The 21578-nt window shown below is 42.1% G+C and overlaps 1 protein-coding gene across 4 annotated transcripts in view; it reads right to left on the reverse strand.

Annotated features, from left to right (window-relative positions):
* The window catches only part of LOC118393086 (ecotropic viral integration site 5 protein homolog), a 61870-nt gene that overhangs the window by 32514 nt on the left and 7778 nt on the right, over nucleotides 1–21578 (reverse strand). For 2 of the 4 annotated variants that reach the window (XM_035785378.2, XM_035785397.2), the window contains exons 2-3: nucleotides 6740–6993; nucleotides 6–195 (exon numbers count right to left, since the gene is read on the reverse strand). In XM_035785378.2, the coding sequence (XP_035641271.1) occupies nucleotides 6–195; nucleotides 6740–6933 (384 nt within the window). In that variant the 5' untranslated portion in view covers nucleotides 6934–6993. Of the gene's footprint in view, nucleotides 1–5; nucleotides 196–3117; nucleotides 3255–6739; nucleotides 6994–8838; nucleotides 9253–21578 lie in introns of those variants that run through there. The other 2 variants (XM_035785388.2, XM_035785406.2) reach the window with 2 other exon arrangements.

The following is a 21578-nucleotide window of genomic DNA, read 5'->3' on the forward strand; positions in this document are numbered from 1 at the left end:
CTCACCTTGAGCTGCTTCTCGTTCTTCTTGCGGAAGTCCTCCCACTCGTTAACGATGCGTCCCCAGAGGATCCAGGAGTCCTCCTCCAGGTGAGACAGATTGGAGGAGGCCGAGGAGCTGGACACCAGGCTGGAGACGCTGTTCCTCCTGGAGCCGTTCACAGAGCGGAGGGACTTACTGTCCGTCTCCAGCAACCTAGAGACACAAACACAACATGCATGAGCTTCTGTTCTCTTGCCAAATATGACCATCATATAACCATTATACTCAGGCATACATGATCTCCAATGAGACATTATGTTGGGAGTTCGGACTGAATGAGAGAGCATTTCATTCTATGTTCGGAAGTGAAGGCAGCTCAAATTACAGACGACAGATACAGATTATTTAATGTAGCTTTAACTGCTAATGTACCAAATCAAGAATAAACACACTAGAGATTCTGGGTTCAAGTCCAGGCTCTGTCGCAGGCGGCCGCGACCGGGAGACCCATGGGGCGGCGCACAATTGGTCCAGCATCGTCCAGGTGAGGGGAGTGTTTGGCCGGAAGGGATGTCCTTGTCCCATCACACACTAGCGAGTCCTGTGGTGAGCCGGGAGCAGTGCACGCAGACACGGTCGCCAGGCATACGGTGTTTCCTCCGACACATTGGTGCAGCTGGCTTCCGGGTTAAGTGGGCATTGTGTCAAGAAGCAGTGCGGCTTGGTTAGGTTTCGGAGAATAGACGGCTCTCGACCTTTGCCTCTCCCGAGTCCGTACGGGAGTTGCAGCGATGAGACGAGACTAACTACCAATTGGATACAACGAAATTGGGGAGAAAGAGGGGTAGAAATAAAAAATATTTTAATAAATAGATAGTCACTGTTACAGTAGAAAGGATCAGAAATGCATTGATATGGGCAGTGTGGGTTTACTTTACACTGTGGGTAAATGCTTGAGGCAAATAGCCCAATAACTGATGCTGAACATTTATCCAAATCGTGCTGGCACTGGTAGACGGTGAAGCCACTAAATTCTAGCGCAGTACTAAAAATGGAAAAGCTCATTCAATACAGAATAATTAGCAGTGAGATGTAGTACAGCTTTATGACAGAGCCATTGCCAAGGAGAACCCACTGCAACAGCATCCCCAGTGATGAGCCCTGGATGTAGGGTCAATGGAGTTACAGACAGTACTAGGGACAAAGTACATCTCTTAAAAAATGTTGAGAGAACAACACATCCTTTCACAGCACTTCTGTTTGAAGTGCAAAATGCAATGAACATGGTGGATAGTAAAGCCTTGAACAACCATCATGATCACTATATCAGGGTCACTACAATATCAATCAGGCTGACATTTCATGGAACATTTAACTGGCATTAATGTCCCAAGTGTCGCAAGTGACAGAAAGCAAAGTGGACTTAGTTGATTAACTATTACATCAATGAGATCCTACATTTGTACTAATCCCAAAACATGAACCTTAAAAAAAAGCCATGACACGTCAACAGTAAAGTGGGCCAATACAAAGTAGCCTAAATAACTACCTGGAATCTGGTCTCATCTATTAGATTGAAAACATTCCTTAAAGAGGGTTAGTGAGAAAAAGCTGCAGGAGTATGTTTAAGTTCACAGCAGACTGACCTTGTATCACTATCAATTAATGTGTACATTTGTTTGTCACTGGAGCTGTAAGACTGAAGTTAACAGACTCTGGATCAGGTTCATTAGGGAACGCAACAGAACACATTTTAAAACAAATTGTAACAGAAAACGCAAATGAGCATTTCTCAGCAGACAAGTCCAGGCAGTCCCTCCCTGTTTCAGTCAGTTTTCTTTCCGTTTAGTGCCATATGAACAGGACCCAGGGCTGTGAGAGGGAACCATGCCTCCCAACCTATGCCGTGCTGATGAGCCCATGTGTCCCAAATGGCAACCTATTCCCTATGTAGCCCTGGTCAAAAGTAGTGCACTTCATAGGGAATAGGGTGCCATTTGAGAAGAGGCTATGGCCTATGCTGGGACACAGAGGCTCAGAAACCTGATCTCAGAAAAAGGGCCTGGGCCTCGGCTCCAGGGTGACGTCACTGGGAGTGCTCCCAGACTGGGTAGGTTTACAGCCATATTTGGGTCAGGAGGAAGGGGGCCAGGGTAGGCCTGTGTTACAGGGACAGCTAGGACAGCACCAGCAAGGGTTTTACATTTAGGACATACATTCAACATGTTGGGAAAGGTAGTAAATATTGCAGATGATTAATAATGTGTTGTGGGAATAATTTAAACAGTGACAGCTGCTTGCTTAATTAAAACATAGCTTTGCTTTCAAAGGCAACAGATCTAGAAAGCAGTAGACTAGATACCAGACTATGTATCATGAGAGGCCTAAAAAAGTGACAAGGCTAAATGTAGAGCCCAATGTCATCACAGCTATAATGGGATGTGAGGGAATACACTACTAAGATATAGGCTGAAGGTTTAAGCCATCCTAACAGGACGCAAGGTTGCAGTAGCAGCCCATGGCTTCCAGCAAACATGCAAGATAACACTGAGTGTGTTCTTAAGAGGCCGTGTGGAAGCAGGAAGGGTAGGGAATGTTGAGGTCATTGATAAGGTTGGTCTCTGGCCTCAGTGGCCTGTAGGCCTAAAGCAACAAATGTAGCCTAGAACATGGAACAAACAATCCATTTCAACCATAGATGAACAACCGTCCACATATTCTCCTCTCACTCTCTCTCCTTGGTAGATTTCATCACTGTCATTTTCAGAAATATTCCAAATGTTGATACACTGTTTATACTAGGCACACACTGACAGTCAGAAAACCTGAATTTCCTATGTAGCCTAGCCACTGCTCCTCCGCTAATAATTAACCAGTCGACAAAACATTCCATGTTGGGTTCTCACAGATGGCTCAAAACAAATACATCAAACCATTGTAAATTTACTGAAAAGATCCAGTACAGCACAGAGATTCGTAGGAGGAACAGAGGATACAAAGGAACTATTTAAACAAGTTGCTCTGTCGCCAAAATCATTTATGTCAGTTAGACTTTGTCCTCAGTGAAGGCCTCTCGGTAACGAGAAGAGAGCCATTGCATCTAGAAAGAGAAGTTAGGATCCTCGTGCTGCTTACCAGGATAAACTCATGGTGCTGTCTTCATGTTTTTGGTGTGTAGTTAGAAGATCCAGAGAAGCGACCAGCCTACACCTAGTGAACTGGCTGAACTGAGTCTGGCACTAGTCTCTCTCAAACTCAAACCTCTTATCTACTTTGCACAGTACAAAGGCCTTCCCCTTCTCACTGTGTGTGTGTGGCATTACATTAGTATCTGTGATACTGCATTGATCTCAAAGTACACAAGTCTTTCCTCGGTGCTCATAGATGTATAAAAACCTACTTTTGATGCACCTGCAGGTCAGTGTCTTCCTGCTCAGTCAGAAAGTGAGGATAACTAGCCCTTTACATAAAACTAAGATAGAAAAACTGCCAGTCCATAATTTGATATAGCTTGTTCTCATCCATTTTGGTATTTAAAAAGGGGAGAAACAAGTAACATTTCTGTAGACGAGTCATTTTCAAACCCGTCACGATGATCCTCAAGACTGTACCTCCTACCCATGACACTGCAACAATAGCTCTAAATGTCGTGCTTTTTGGTCCACCAGCCACTCATATTTTTTACCAGTCTAAATATTTTTTGACATAATTAGCCTCCAGTATTTATGCTGCAGTAGTTTATGTGTCGGGGGCTAGGGTCAGTTTGTTATATCTGGAGTACTTCTCCTGTCCTATTCGGTGTCCTGTGTGAATCTAAGTGTGCGTTCTCTAATTCTCTCCTTCTCTCTTTCTTTCTCTCTCTCGGAGGACCTGAGCCCTAGGACCATGCCCCAGGACTACCTGACATGATGACTCCTTGCTGTCCCCAGTCCACCTGGCCATGCTGCTGCTCCAGTTTCAATGGCCTGGGCCCTAGGACCATGTCCCAGGACTACCTGACATGAGGACTCCTTGCTGTCCCCAGTCCACCTGGCCATGCTCCTGCTCCAGTTTCAACTGTTCTGCCTTACTATTATTCAACCATGCTGGTCATTTATGAACATTTGAACATCTTGGCCACGTTCTGTTATAATCTCCACCCGGCACAGCCAGAAGAGGACTGGCCACCCCACATATGCTCTCTCTAATTCTCTCTTTCTTTCTCTCTCTCGGAGGACCTGAGCCCTAGGACCGTGCCCCAGGACTACCTGACATGATGGCTCCTTGCTGTCCCCAGTCCACCTGACTGTGCTGCTGCTCCAGTTTCAACTGTTCTGCCTTATTATTATTCGACCATGCTGGTCATTTATGAACATTTGAACATCTTGGTCATGTTCTGTTATAATCTCTACCCGGCACAGCCAGAAGAGGACTGGCCACCCCACATAGCCCGGTTCCTCTCTAGGTTTCTTCCTAGGTTTTGGCCTTTCTAGGGAGTTTTTCCTAGCCACCGTGCTTTTACACCTGCATTGTTTGCTGTTTGGGCTTTTAGGCTGGGTTTCTGTACAGCACTTTGAGATATCAGCTGATGTACGAAGGGCTATATAAATAAATTTGATTTGATTTGATTTGAATTACATAACACAAAAAAGCAGATGGTCATGCTTTGTAATGTTTCTAAAACAAATGTATTAGTAACTGGTAATGTGGTATATTGCTCAATTGCAAAAAAAAAGTGACCCGAGTCTTTTAATCAAAATATAAGGGACAAAATATTCAGCTGCCCCTTTAAAGCAGGAGGTTACCGTGGTAACAGGGCCACTCGAGTCCTGTCGTGTGTGTTTGTGTGTGAGTGTGTGAGAGAGAGAGATTTAGGATCTGATTAGGGAGTCTCTTCACTATCAGGTGAAGCAGCAGACAAACGAACATTGAAAAGCAACCCGAGCTTGTGAACAAAACAAATATAAATAGCCAAGAATCACGAGGACAAAGTCTCACTTTGCAGACTTGAGTAAATTAGACCAACTTTTATGCCTGTATGCAGCGCCTCCAAAAATGTATCTATCAGCACTTAATTCATTGCACACAGCTCCCCTGCCAGGCAGTATTGCTGCACGAGGTGGGATATACAGTAGGATTAGTATATCTTTGTGCAATTAGCAGCTATGAAACAAAACAGCAGAAATACTTTGAAAACAGCTACTGCAGCCCTTTTCTAACCCCAGCATGTACTCATACTTGACTTTTGACCATTTTTATTTGCAAATGTAATAGAGCCCCACAGTGGAGGTGTCATAATACCCATAAAACCTTGGGGTCAAACAGGGAAATGGTTCCAATTGTTTTCCAAACATTGATTTTTCCCATAGGGAATTTTAAAACACACTTAAAATAAGGGCTGTGTTTTGTGTAGGCTTACCCTGGCGTGACATTTTGATAACAATGTATATCTCTTTCATAGGGAAAAATGATTTTTTTTTTGTTTGACTGCTATGTTTTATGGGTATTATGACACCTGTTATGACTCATACGGTGGTACTCTATGCTCGCATGTAGAGCCTTGCAAATTGACCACCCACCAACGTGGCTGGTGAATAGACATTCTTAACCGCCAACACCTAAATTTACCTTGTGTAGGGAGAGCCTGATGGAAGAGGGAGGGGCAGCAGGGACATGTGCCAAATGAAAGAGGCCAGCTGTAGCCCTGCTTGAACTAAACACCCCACCTGCTGCCCACCCTCTGTTGAGAAAGGTGCTTAGAGGTCTGTCCAGGACAATAAAAAGTTTACCTTTCCCCCCTATAACTTCTTTGAACAGGAGTGACTTCTGAATAATACAACAACTAATGTTGTAGTGACTTCTGAATAATAAAATCAAAAGGCAGTCTAAATCAAGACTAAAGAGCTAGATCTACGTTTATGTATGGTTTTAAGCTAATCTGTTTTATGGTATAGTCCATGGATAGTGAGACTGCTAGCGAACTAAGAGGTTAAGAATCACTACTCCTGACTGCTCCTCTACTCAGTTGATGTTTTAACGGTTGTTAGCCAAGCTTCATAAAGCATAAGGAAAACAAACCTATTCAAATATCATTCTCACTTCTTCTCTCACACGGCAGACTGTTCAGAAGATTCAGCCAGTATTAGCTTTTATTAACTGCAACATGTGTCCTACTACTACAGCGTATCATCTCAGCCCCATGAGCATCGGTCTCACACTTCAAACAGATCAGTACAGCCACATCTCACAGGGCTCTGACTGCAGTCTTCTTCATTTGAGATTGCCGTACCGAGTCGTCGTCCCAAATGGCGACATATTCCCTTTATAGTGCACTACTTTTGATCAGGGCCCATCTCAGGAGCCACCTGCTACACTTCTCAGGCCTTGTCGTTTCCATGTCAACACTCAGACTGCTTATAAAAGCAGGGTTAGAGCCACAGGACGGAATGAGGGAGAGAAAGGGGTAGAGTGGAGGGGACAGCAGAGGCTGTGTGTTGAGTCCTAATGCACTTCTCTTGTTTCAGCTAATGAACACTTCAGGGACAGAGTGTGGCTGTATGCCTACTTTTACTGAGATCATTGTGAAAATGTCTTTGTAGCCACTGTCAGTCACTGTTATTGTTAGACAATTAAGATTGATATAACCACTGACTTTGTCACTGGTCTAACAAATGCAAATGTTGTTCATGAAAAGAGGAAAGGGAACAAACCGTATTCATATGTTGACAGAACTTGATTATTTCATTGATTTATTAATTAATTCCTAGCTGGCACTCACCTGTTCTGCTCCTCCAGCTTGGCGAGCAGTTCAAGTTCATCTGGGCTGAGCTTAGCGGGAGATGCCGAGGTGGGAGACGGGGAGAGGGATGTTGAGGAGGCGGCTGTGGTGGTCTGCAGGGACGAGGGCACCGTTGCCACCTGGCCAGACGAGGTGGCCACCTGGCTAGCCATCTGACTAACCGTGTGTGACATGGAGTTCTTCACCCATGAGAGAGTAGAACTCAGCTTGCCTGCAACCTTGTCAGTCGCCACCTGTGGAGAGAAGCATGTGAGCTGTAGGAGGGATTTACTTGTACACTTCCTTCTGTCTGTTTTATGCATTTTTGGCTTTCTTTCCTGCAATGTTTACATTTATGGACACTGTCAAGAGTCATTTTTGTTCTCTGGCTGTCCAACCATCTCTAGACATATTAGAACACTGATTTGTGACTGTTACTGTGTAGTAAGGCTTTTTCTTGGTGTGGATCCATGCTTCATCTAACGACTGTCTCGTTGTTTTTTCTTCTTCGTCACACTGATGCATCAAGTATTTACAATACACAGACTATTAAATGCAAAAGCCCCAGCTTGAAGGAAGAAAAAGACAAACTGTCTCAGTCGGTCATTGATACAGTGCCTTCAGAAAGTATTAATACCCCTTGACTTATTTCACATTGTGTTGCACCCTGAATTCAAAATTGATTAAATAGATTTTTACAACCATCTATGCACAATACTAAATAATGACAAAGTGAAAACATGTTTATTTTATTGAAAATGAAACACAAAATTCAGACCACTGAGTTAATACATGTTAGAAACACCTTTGGCCGCGATTAAGCTATGAGTCTTTCTGGTTAAGTCTCAAAGAGCTGTGCACACCTGGATTGTAGAATATTTGCACATTATTCTTTTTTCAATTCTCTAAGCTCTGTCAAGTAATGAAAAGGTGAATTTGCCTCCCAGTGTGTTGGAAAGCAGACAAGGTTTTCCTCTAGGATTTTGCCTGTGCTTAGCTCTATTCCGTTTCTTTTTATTAAAAAAATAACTCCCCAGTCCTTGCCAATGATAAGCATACCCATAACATGATGCAGCCACAACCATGCTTGGATAAAAAATGAAGAGTGATTCCCAGTGATGTGTTGGATTTGCTTTGCTACATTTTTGGCAGTTTTACTTTAGTGGCTTATTGCAAACAGGATGCATGTTTGGGAATATATTTTATTCTGTACAGGCTTCCTTCTCACTCTGTCATTTAGGTTAGTATTGTGGATTAACTACAATGTTGTTGATCCATCCTGTTTTCTCCTATCACAGCTATAAGACTAACTGTTTTAAAGTTACCATTGCCTCATGGTGAAATCCCTGAGTGGTTTCCTTCCTCTCCGGCAACTGAGTTAGGAAGGATGCCTGTATCTTTGTAGTGACTGGGTGTATTGATGCACCATCCAAAGTGTAATTAATAACTTCCCAATACTCAAAGAAATATTCAACATCTTTTTTTAATATTATTATTATTTTTTTAAACATAACTCCACATTGACATTATGGGGTATTGTGTGTTGGCTGTAACACAACAAACTGTGGAAAAAGTCAAGGGGTGTGAATACTGTTTTAAGGCAGTGTATATATTGAACGTATTCAGTTACATCACACCACTCAATCCAATGAAACTGACACCACTAGTGAGAATGTTGTGAGATCCAATGGCCTATAATACTATAGTCTACCATCATGATACAGTAGGCTATGTCTTTCCATCTGAGGAATAGGCCTACAGGAACATTGGTTTAGCAAACAATGTGTCTTTGATGCTTAAAGTAGCAATGTCCAGCTGAATTAAAAGGTGACAAACGCACATCTAAACTGGATGAATACATGCTAAACTAAACCAAGAGTTCCTTGTAAAAAAGGGACACGAGACAACACTAAACAAGCTGTTTATAAGTCACCAGACATTTCACAACAGACAGTGGTCCCATACTGTAGGCCTTTGTGCTTGAGTTGTAACTAATTATGTAGCCTATGGCCTGACAACGACACTACAGTATGGGACCAGGCTAGACATAGCCTATAACTAGCCTACCACACTATTCAAATCCTCCCAGATACTCCTACCTGTAAAGAGTGCTATTCCAAATGTAGTCTTGACAATCCATGCAGAAATCCAATCAGTATCAACAAAATGAAAACAAGTTAGAAAAAAACTCCCACCAGAAAAGACTGCCAGGATCAGCAACACTCCAGTTCTTCTCCTAACCTAATTTGACACCAAGGCTTAACTCTGTCTTTTGAACAATCGTCTCAAAATAAGTTTGCGGTATGTCTTCCGGTACTTTGCAGTCATATGCTGATCACAGTGTCAGGGCAGACACGGTCAAAGTTCTGTTCCTCCTCCTGAGATATTCAAGACAGCACAGTGCTGCCTGGCACTGCAGTTGGTTAAATCTTTCCTTTCAACTGTAGTCCACAAGACAAGAGCCTCTGAAATTCACCTGACAGCAGGTGGCTCAGAACAACGTCAGTCACCAACTCATGTCACATCACACAAACTTAGAGTGCACTACTAGAGACGTAACTTTGACCTCAAGAGGAAGTCTGAGGAACCTCAGTCATCAAGCAGGTTTTTGTTGTTCTGTCAAAAATAGTGAGTCACTTGATTTCTAGATCATTGCGAATATTTCCTGACCGTCCATTTCCTTATAATCACCACAATAATAATCCATGTCCACGCGAGCGGGAAACACTATCAGTGCTGAGGAAAAATACAATCTTATCACTCTCTCAGAATGACATTTACACAGTACAGTTTCCACTAGCTATAGGCCTAATCATAATGACTGTTGCAAAAAATAATACCCATTTAGTGTTGAGAACAACTAACTAGTCTGCATGTTGTTTTGGCTGACAAACTCAAGCCCATGGCTCTACCCAGTCCCTTGACGCAAAACGTTTCGAAAGCAGCAGCTGTTACCATTCTGCTGGAATGAAAATACAGACAGCTGTTTCTCTGGAGAGAAGACGCCTATGTCCCCCACCTGCAACATATTTCTATCTAGTGCTGTGGTGGGACGAATGTTAGAGGGTGACGCAAATTAGACTGTTGAGTTACTGAAATAGAGGATCATTGTTGTAGACCTAGTCGGCGTATATATACACTGCTCAAAAAAATAAAGGGAACACTAAAATAACACATCCTAGAACTGATTGAATGAAATATTCTTATTAAATACTTTTTTCTTTACATAGTTGAATGTGCTGACAACAAAATCACACAAAAATTATCAATGGAAATCAAATTTATCAACCCATGGAGGTCTGGATTTGGAGTCACACTCAAAATTAAAGTGGAAAACCACACTACAGGCTGATCCAACTTTGATGTAATGTCCTTAAAACAAGTCAAAATGAGGCTCAGTAGTGTGTGTGGCCTCCACGTGCCTGTATGACCTCCCTACAACGCCTGGGCATGCTCCTGATGAGGTGGCGGATGGTCTCCTGGGGGGGATCTCCTCCCAGACCTGGACTAAAGCATCCGCCAACTCCTGGACAGTCTGTGGTGCAACGTGGCGTTGGTGGATGGAGCGTCCTGCACGGTGTTGGGCTGTAAGCACAACCCCCACCTGTGGACGTCGGGCCCTCATACCACCCTCATGGAGTCGGTTTTTCTGACCGTTTGAGCAGACACATGCACATTTGTGGCCTGCTGGGAGGTCATTTTGCAGGGCTCTGGCAGTGCTCCTCCTGCTCCTCCTTGCACAAAGGCGGAGGTAGCGGTCCTGCTGCCGGGTTGTTGCCCTCCTACGGCCTCCTCCACATCTACTGATGTACTGGCCTGTCTCCTGGTAGCACCTCCATGCTCTGGACACTACGCTGACAGACACAGCAAACCTTCTTGCCACAGCTCGCATTGATGTGCCATCCTGGATGAGCTGCACTACCTGAGCCACTTGTGTGGGTTGTAGACTCAGTCTCATGCTACCACTAGAGTGAAAGCACCGCCAGCATTCAAAAGTGACCAAAATAACTGAGAAGTGGTCTGTGGGCACCACCTGCAGAACCACGCCTTTATTGGGGGTGTCTTGCTAATTGCCTATAATTTACACCTGTTGTCTATTCCATTTGCACAACAGCATGTGAAATTTATTGTCAATCAGTGTTGCTTCCTAAGTGGACAGTTTGATTTCACAGAAGTGTGATATATATATATTCAGTCTTGGAGAGCAACACTGATTGACATAATGCCATTGGATCTCTGGGAGCCGAGTCATGACTTCACACTTTAACCATATCCTGTCATTTAGATCTGCAGTACTAATGAGGCCTGACTAACATCTAGAGAGAAATCCTCAAAAGGAAACCGCTTCTTGAAAGGCTAACCTCAAGTCACTTACTCAATTTACACACAAGCCCACGGGAGCAGATGATATTGCTACCAGAGAGAGTCTCTGAGGCGTGTTCTGAAAAGTAACAACTCCTCAGCTCTTCTTCCCGGACCGTCTACATCAGTTATACTTAGAGGCAATTTGCTGCGTTGTTAGAATGCCAGACCAGAGCTGAATCTGAGCAGACATCCACCAAAACCTCATGCATTTTGAGTTACTGTAGCTTAAATGAGGAAGAATAGAGCTGGAGCGCCGTCCCATAGTGAGCCTCAGAGGGTGTTTGATTTCTGTCCTTCTCACCTGCTGGGCCAGTTCATTAATTAAAACAACAGCATGGTCTTTAAGTGCTCCAGAGTCCTAACGTTAACCCGTTTAAAGGTCTTATTCACATCGGCTACAGAGCATGATCACACTGTTGTCCGGAACAGCTGGTGCTCTCATGCATGGTTCAATGTTGCTTGCCTCGAAGCAAGCATAGAAGGCATTTAGCTCATCTGATAGGCTTGTGTCACTGGGCAGCTTACAGCTGGGTTTCCCTTTATAACCTGTGATAGTTTGTGAGCAGTGCCACATCCCGATAAGAGCCAGAGCAGGTGTAGTAGGATTTGATCTTGGCCCTGTATTGACACTTTGCCTGTTTGATAGTTCGTCGGAGGGCATAGCGGGATTTCTTATTAGTGTCCTGCGCCTTGAAAGCAGCAACTCTAGCCTATAGCTCAGTGCGGATGTTGCCTGTCTACCTGGCTTCTGGTTGTGATATGTACGCATGGTCACTGTGGGAACAACTTCGCTGATGCACTTATTAATGAAGCCGGTGACTGGCATGGTAAACTCCATGCCATCGGATGAATTCCGGAACATGTACAGTATATAATTTCCATATTACCCACAGTGCTTTCGGAAGGTATTCAGACCCATCCCTTTTTAAACATTTTGTTACGTTATAGCGTTATTAAATAAAAACAAATCCTCAGCAATTTACACACCACACCTCATAATGACAAAGTGAAAACAGGTTTATAAATGTTTGAAAATGTATAAAAAGTAAAAACAGAATTACCTTAATTACATAAGTACTCAGACACTTTGCTATGAGACTTTCTACAACTTGGGAGTCCACTTGAGGTCAATTCAATTGATTGGACATGATTTGGAAAGGCACACACCTGTCTATATAAAAAGGTCCCACAGTTTACAGTGCATGTCAGAGCAAATAATAAGCCATGAGGTCAAAGAAATTGTCCATAGAGCTCTGAGACAGGAGGTCAATTCAATTGAAGGGTACCAAAACAATTCTGCAGCATTGGGGGATGTTTTTCGGTGGCAGACACTGGGAGACTAGTCAGGATCAAAAGGAAAAGATGAACTGAGCAAAGTACAGCGAGATCCTTGATGAAAACCTGCTCCAGAGCGCTCAGGACCTCGGAAGGTGAACCTTCGCCCCCAGTCTAACAAGACAACCACCCTAAGCACACAGCCATGACAAAGCAGGAGTGGCTTCGGAACAATTCTCAGAATGTCCTTGAGTGACCCAGCCAGAGCCCAAACTAGAGGTCGACCGATAATGATTTTTCAACGCCGATACCGATTAAAAAGCAGATACCGATTAATGAGCCAATTTTTTTACATTTGTAATAATAACAATTACAACACTACCGAATTAACACTTATTTTAACTTAATATAAAACATAAATAAAATCAATTTAGCCTCAAATGAATAATGAAACATGTTCAATTTGGTTTAAATAATGCAAAAACAAAGTGTGGGAGAAAAAAGTCATATGTGCCATGTAAAAAAGCTAACGTTTAAGTTCCTTGCTCAGAACATGAGAACATATGAAAGTTGGTGGTTCCTTTTTAACATGATACTTCAATATTCCAAGGTAAGAGGTTTTAGGTTGTAGTTAATATAGTATTTATAGGACTTTCTCTCTATACCATTTGCATTTCATATACCTTTGACTATTGGATGTTCTTATAGGCACTATAGTATTACCAGTGTAACAGTATAGCTTACCTCCCCCTACCTGGGCTCGAACCAGGAACGCATCGACAACAGCCACACTCGAAGCATCGTTACCCATCGCTCCACAAAAGCAGTGCAAGGGGAATAACTACTCCAAATCTAAAAGCGAGTGACATTTGAAACAGTATTAGCGCACACCCAGCTAACTAGCTAGCCATTTCACATTGGTTACACAAGCCATTAGGCTGATAGGCCTGAAGTCATAAACAGTGCTGTGCTTGCGAAGAGCTGCTGGCAAAACACAAAAAAGTGGTGTTTGAATGAATGATTACGGGCCTGCTGCTGTTCAGCTTGACTGCTCTATCAAATCAGACTTAATTATAACATAATAACACACAGAAATACGAGCCTTTGGTCATTAATATGATCGAATCCGGAAACTATCATCTCGAAAACAAAACGTTTATTATTTCAGTGAAATACGGAACCGTTCTGTATTTTATCTAACTAGCATCCCTAAGTCTAAATATTCTTGTTACATTGCACAACCTTCAATGTAATGTCATAATTACATAAAATTCTGGCAAATTAGTTCGCAATGAGCCAGGCAGCCCAAACTGACTCTGCATGCAATCAACACAAGAGAAATGACACAATTTCACCTGGTTAATATTGCCTGCTAAACTGGATTAGTAGTTATAACTAGTGATTATGATTGATTGTTTTTTATAAGATAAGTTTAATGCTAGCTAGCTATTTACCTTGGCTTCTACTGCATTCGCGTAACAGGCAGGCTACTCATGGAGTGCAATGGTTAGAGCGTTGGACTAGTTAACTGTGCGGTTGCAAGATTGGTACCCCTGAGCTGACAAGGTGAAAATCTGTCGTTCTGCCCCTGAACAAGGCAGTTAACACACAGTTCCTAGGCAGTCATTGAAAATAAGAATGTGTTCTTAACTGACTTGCCTAGTTAAATAAAAGGTATTGAAAATAAATATTTAAAAAAAAAATATATATATATATATATATTTATAGTCATTATTATTATTATTTTTTTTTTTTAAATCGGCGCCCAAAAATACCAATTTCCGATTGTTATGAAAACTTGAAAATCGGCTCTAATTAAATCGACCATTCCGATTTTTGAGTTTGTTATACATTATTTTTCTAGAAACCTGTTATTGCTTTGTTTGGGGTATGTGTAGATTGAGGGGGGCTGTAACGTAACAAAATGTGGAAAAGTGAAGGGGGTTGAAAAGTTTCCAAATGCACTGTATGCGCATTTCACTGTTAGGTTTTAATCACATGCAGGTAACTGGTACAGTAGAGTGCACTCAGTCACACAGTTAATTAATGGCTTGCTTAGCTCACATGACAAAAAAGCTGGTTAAGTCTCAATGATGCACCAACTTTGTTTCATTTTTAAAAACAGTTCCAAAGAAATGTAAGCGTCAAGCATCTGGTCTAAGTTAAGGACCTTATTAATGAATTATTTTTAGCCTGCCGATGTTAAACACACACGTTGGGTGAATTTTGGCCCATTACTCCTGACATAGCTGATGTAACGGAGTCAGGTTAATAGGCCTCCTTGCTTGCACACGCCTTTTCAGTTCTGCCCACAAATGTTCTATAGGATTGAGGTCGGGGCTTTGTGATGGCCACTCCAATACCTTGACTTTGCTGTCCTTAAGCCATTTTGCCACAACTTTGGAAGTATGCTTGGGGTCATTGTCTATTTGGAAGACCTATTTGCGACCAAGCTTTAACTGATGTTTTTTGAGATGTTGCTTCAATACATCCACATAATTTTCCATCCTCATGATGCCATCTATTTTGTAAAGTGCACCAGTCCCTCCTGCAGCAAAGCACCCGCACAACATGATGCTGCCACCCCCGTGCTTCACGGCTGGGATGGTGTTCTTCAGATTGCAACCCTCCCCCTTTTTCCTCCAAACATAACGATTACATTGCACTCCACGAGGAGACTGCCTGTTACGCGAATGCCGTAAGCCAAGGTAAGTTTAATGCTAGCTAGGAACTTCTCATAAAAAACAAAAATCAATCATAATCACTAGTTAACTATACATGGTTGATGATATTACTAGTTTATCTAGTGTCCTGCGTTGCATATAATCGATGCGGTGCGTATCGTTGCTCCAAGGTGTACCTAACCATAAACATCAATACCTTTCTTAAAATCAATACACAGACGTATATATTTTTTAAACCTGCATATTTAGCGGGAAAAAAATCCAGGTTAGCAGGCAATATGAACTCTTTTGGATAGGGGGCAGGATTTTCATTTTTGCATTAATAGCGTGCCCAGAGTGAACAGCCTCCTACTCTGTCCCAGATGCTAATATATGCATATTATTATTGGATAGAAAACACTCTGAAGTTTCTAAAACTGTTTGAATGATGTCTATGAGTAAAACAGAACTTATATGGAAGGCGAAAACCTGAGAAAAATCCAACCCGGAAGTGGGATATCTGAGGTTTGTAGTTTTTCAAAGCTTGGCTGACCAAATACACAGTGTCTATGGAGTCAAGTTGCACTTCCTACGGCTTCCACTAGATGTCAAGTCTATAGAAACTGGTTTGAGGATTCTACTATAAAGGAGGGGCTCATGAGACCTGTTTGAGTCAGTGGTCTGGCAGAATGTCTCAGACTCTTGACGCGTGCTCCCGACAGAGTTAGCTCTTGTTCCAGTGCTTTTCTTCAGACATAGGAATTCTCCGGTTGGAAGCTTATTGATGTTTTATGTTAAAAACATCCTAAAGATTGATTCCATACATCGTTTGACATGTTTCTAAAGGACTGTAACGGAACTTAAGAGGTTTTGTCTGGATGAAGTGCTTGCGCCTCATGAAGATGGATTACTGGGCTGAACACGCTAACAACAAGTGGCTATTTGGACATAAATTATGGACTTTATAGAACAAATCAGTCATTTAGTGTCGAACTGGGATTCCTGGGAGTGCCTTCTGATGATCATCAAAGGTAAGTGAATATTTAGTGTTATTTCTAACTTCTGTTGACTCAAATGGCGAATATTTCTCTGGTTGGATTGGGCTCTGAGCTCCGTTCTCAGATTTATGCTTTTTCCGTAAAGTTTTTTAAAAATCTGACAGCGGTGGCATTAAGGAGAAGTCTCTTTAATTCTGTGAATAACAGTTATATTTTACCAATGTTAATGGTGAGTATTTCTGCAAAATCACCGGATGTTGTGCAATCAAAACATTATTGCACGTGAAGCGCCAACGTAAACAGAGATTTTGGATATAAATATGCACATTATCGAACAAAACATACATGTATTGTGTAAGATGATGTCCTATGAGTGTCATCTGATGAAGATCATGAAAGGTTAGTGATCAATTTTATCTATATTTCTGCTTTTTGTGACTCATGCTGGAAAAATGGCTGTGTGTTTTTTTAACTTGGCGGTGATCTAACAATCATATGTTGTGCTTTCGCTGTAAAGCATTTTTGAAATCGGACACCATGGGTAGATTAACAAAGAAGTTTTTCATTTGCTGTATTGGACTTGCTAACCAGGTGAAATTGTGTCACTTCTCTTGCGTTTATTGCATGCAGAGTCAGTGTAAATGCAACAGTTTGGGCAGCTTAATTTGCCAGAATTCCACGTAATTATGACATAACATTGAAGGTTGTGCAATGTAACAGGAATATTTAGACTTATGGATGCCACCCGTTAGATAAAAATACGGAACGGTTCCGTATTTCACTGAAAGAATAAACGTCTTGTTTTCTAGATGATAGGTCATTAATATGGTCGAATCCGGAAACTAAGGCTCGTATTTCTGTGTGTTATCATGTTATAACCAAGTCTATGATTTGATAGAGCAGTCTGACTGAGCGATGGTAGGCACCAGCAGGATCGTAAGCATTCATTCAAACAGCACTTTCGTGCATTGGCCAGCAGCTGTTTATGACTTCAAGCCTATCAACTCCCGAGATTAGGCTCGTGTAACCGATGTGAAATGGCTAGCTAGTTAGCGGGGTGCGCGGTAAAAGCATTTCAAATGTCACTCGCTCTGAGACTTAATGGTTGTTCCCCTTGCTCTGCATAAGTAACGCTGCTTCGAGGGTGGCTGTTGTCGATGTGTTCCTGGTTCGAGCCCAGGTAGGAGCAAGGAGAGGGGCGGAAGCTATACTGTTACACTGGCAATACTAAAGTGCCTATAAGAACATCCAATAGTCAAAGGTTAATGAAATACAAATGGTATAGAGAGAAATAGTCCTATAATAACTACAACCTAAAACTTCTTACCTGGGAATATTGAAGACTCATGGAACCACCAGCTTTCATATGTTCTCATGTTCTGAGTAAGGAACTTAAATGTTAGCTTTCTTACATGGCACATATTGCACTTTTACTTTCTTCTCCAACACTTTGTTTTTGCATTATTTAAACCAAATTGAACATTTCATTATTTATTTGAGGCCAAATTGATTTTATTGATATTTTATATTAAGTTAAAATGTGTTAATTCAGAAGTGTTGTAATTGTCATTATTACAAATAAAATATAAAATCATTAAAAAAATAATAATAAAAAAATATATATATATATATATTTTTTTTTAGAAATTGGACGATTAATCGGTATCGGCTTTTGTGGTCCTCCAAGAATCGGTATCGGCATTGAAAAATCATAATCGGTCGACCTCTAGTATGTTTAGCAGCATGACTTTGTTGCGAAATAGGAAGCCGATTCTAGATTTAACTTTGGATTGGAGATGCTTAATGCGAGTCTGGAAGGAGAGTTTAAGTAAAAGTTTAAATAATATATATCATTTATTTATTTATTATTAATATTTTTAATTGGCCGATTAATCGGTATAGGCTTTATTTGGTCCTCCAATAATCGGTATCAGCATTGAAAAATCATTATCGGTCGACCTCTAGTAAAAATACAAATAACTTCACAGATCTTCATTGTGAAGGGTTTAAACACTGCTCCCCATGCTTGTTCAATGAACCATAAACAATTATTGAACATGCACTTGTGGAACGGTCATTAAGACACTAACAGCTTACAGACGGTAGGCAATTATGGCGACAGTTATGAAAACTTAGGATACTAAAGAAGCCTTTCTACTGACTCTGAAAAACACTAAAAGAAAGATAACCAGATGAGCAAGGACCCTGGGCAATTGTTTACTCTGTGTTGTCTGTTCACACTGCTATGCTTTATCTTGGCCAGGTCGCAGTTGTAAATGAGATCTTGTTCTCAACTAGCCTACCTGGTTAAATAAAGGTGGGAAAAAAATTATAATCTGCGTGAACGTGCCTTAGGCATGTTGCAAGGAGGCATGAGGACTGCAGATGTGGCCAGGGCAAAACATTGCAATGTCTGTACTGTGAGACGCCTAAGACAGCGCTACAGGGAGACAGGACGGACAGATAATGGTCCTCGCAGTGGCAGACCATGTGTAACAACACCTGCACAGGATCGGTACATCCGAACATCACACCTGTGGGAAAGGTACAGAATGGCAACAACTGCCCGAGTTACACCAGGAATGCACAATCCCTCTATCAGTGCTCAGACTGTCCGCAATAGGCTGAGAGTGGCTGGACTGAGGACTTGTAGGCTTGTTGTAAGGCAGGTCCTCACCAGACATCACTGACAACAACGTCATCTATGGGCACAAACCCACCGTCGCTGGACCAGCCACGACTGGCAAAAAGTGCTCTTCACTGAGGAGTCACGGTTGTCTCACCAGGGGTGAGGGTCGGATTCACGTTTATCGTCGAAGGAATGAGCGTTACACCGTTACACCGAGGTCTGTACTCTGGAGGCAGATCGATTTGGAGGTGGAGCGTTTGTCATGGTCTGGGGCGGTGTGTCACAGTATCATTAGACTGCCTGCAATGACAACGAGCTCAATCTAAACGCTGTGCGTTACAGGGAAGACATCCTCCTCCCTCATGTGGTAACCTTCCTGCAGGCTCATCCTGACATGACCCTCCAACATGACAATGGCACCAGCCGTACTGCTCGTTCTGTGTGCGATTTTCTGCAAGACAGGAATGTCAGTGTTCTGCCATGGCCTAGCGAAGAGCCCAGATCTCAATCCCATTGAGCATGCCTGGGACCTGTTGGATCGGAGGGTGAGGGCTAGGGCCATTCTCCCAAGAAATATCCGGGAACTTGCAGGTGCCTTGGTGGAAGAGCAGGGTAACATCTCACAGCAAGAACTGGCAAATCTGGTGCAGTCCATGAGGAGATGCACTGCAGTACTTAATGCAGCTGGTGGCCACACCAGATACGGTTACTTTTGATTTTGACCCCCCCTTTGTTCAGAGACACATTATTCAATTTCTGTTAGTCACATGTCTGTGGAACTTGACAAGATTCAACAACTGAGACAAACTGATCATGTTCACACAAATATGTACACTAAGATGTACACTAAGTTTGCTGAAAATAAACGCTGTTGACTTTTTTTTGCTGAGATAGATACATAGTGCCTTGCGAAAGTATTCGGCCCCCTTGAACTTTGCGACCTTTTGCCACATTTCAGGCTTCAAACAAAGATATAAAACTGTATTTTTTGTGAAGAATCAACAACAAGTGGGACACAATCATGAAGTGGAACGACATTTATTGGATATTTCAAACAAATCAAAAACTGAAAAATTGGGCGTGCAAAATTATTCAGCCCCTTTACTTTCAGTGCAGCAAACTCTCTCCAGAAGTTCAGTGAGGATCTCTGAATGATCCAATGTTGACCTAAATGACTGATGATGATAAATACAATCCACCTGTGTGTAATCAGAGAGATGAAACACCAGCTGTGTTGAGATTGAAAGGCAATCAATCCATTTGAGTTTTGGGGGTCTGTGCATACCTAATAAAAGAAGAAGAAAAACATTGATGGATTTATATTACATACAGTATCTGATGAATTCCAATTGAATAAGTCATGCATGGAATTTAGAATTGTAAGTCGCTCTGGATAAGAGCGTCTGCTAAATGACTTAAATGTAAATGTAAATGTAATCAAGTCTCCGTATAAATGCACCTACACTGTGATAGTGTCAGAGGTCCGTTAAAAGCGCAGAGAGCATCATGAAGAACAAGGAACACACCAGGCAGGTCCGAGATACTGTTGTGAAGAAGTTTAAAGCCGGATCTGGATACAAAAAGATTTCCCAAGCTTTAAACATCCCAAGGAGCACTGTGCAAGCGATAATATTGAAATGGAAGGAGTATCAGACCACTGCAAATCTACCAAGACCTGGCCATCCCTCTAAACTTTCAGCTCATACAAGGAGAAGACTGATCAGAGATGCAGCCAAGAGGCCCATGATCACTCTAGATGAACTGCAGAGATCTACAGCTGAGGTGGGAGACTCTGTCCATAGGACAACAATCAGTCGTATATTGCACAAATCTGGCCTTTATGGAAGAGTGGCAAGAAGAAAGCCATTTCTTAAAGATATCCATAAAAAGTGGTGTTTAAAGTTTGCCACAAGCCACCTGGGAGACACACCAAACATGTGGAAGAAGGTGCTCTGGTCAGATGAAACCAAAATCGAACTTTTTGGAAACAATGCAAAACGTTATGTTTGGCGTAAAAGCAACACAGCTCATCACCCTGAACACCCTATCCCCACTGTCAAACATGGTGGTGGCAGCATCATGGTTTGGGCCTGCTTTTCTTCAGCAGGGACAGGGAAGATGGTTAAAATTGATGGGAAGATGGATGGAGCCAAATACAGGACCATTCTGGAAGAAAACCTGATGGAGTCTGCAAAAGACCTGAGACTGGGACGGAGATTTGTCTTCCAACAAGACAATGATCCAAAACATAAAACAAAATCTACAATGGAATGGTTCAAAAATAAACATATCCAGGTGTTAGAATGGCCAAGTCAAAGTCCAGACCTGAATCCAATCGAGAATCTGTAGAAAGAACTGAAAACTGCTGTTCACAAATGCTCTCCAGCCAACCTCACTGAGCTCGAGCTATTTTGCAAGGAGGAATGGGAAAAAATGTCAGTCTCTCGATGTGCAAAACTGATAGAGACATACCCCAAGCGACTTACAGCTGTAACCGCAGCAAAAGGTGGCGCTACAAAGCATTAACTTAACGGGGTTGAATAATTTTGCACGCCCAATTTTTCAGTTTTTGATTTGTTAAAAAAGTTTGAAATATCCAATAAATGTCGTTCCATTTCATGATTGTGTCCCACTTGTTGTTGATTCTTCACAAAAAAAATACAGTTTTATATCTTTATGTTTGAAGCCTGAAATGTGGCAAAAGGTCGCAAAGTTCAAGGGGGCCGAATACTTTCGCAAGGCACTGTATCAATATATATATATCTGTTTAGATAGAACATTTGTGGTGTCTGATTTAGTTTGTTTCCTTTCATGTTATCCAGGCATGTGTTACCCATGCATCTATTGGGGTCTCAGTAAAAAGCCAGGCTCTACTATACCACCCCCCTGCATCCCAAATGGCACCCTAT

This window comes from Oncorhynchus keta, chromosome 1 (assembly GCF_023373465.1).
Source record: "Oncorhynchus keta strain PuntledgeMale-10-30-2019 chromosome 1, Oket_V2, whole genome shotgun sequence".
NCBI classification, from domain to species: domain Eukaryota; kingdom Metazoa; phylum Chordata; class Actinopteri; order Salmoniformes; family Salmonidae; genus Oncorhynchus; species Oncorhynchus keta.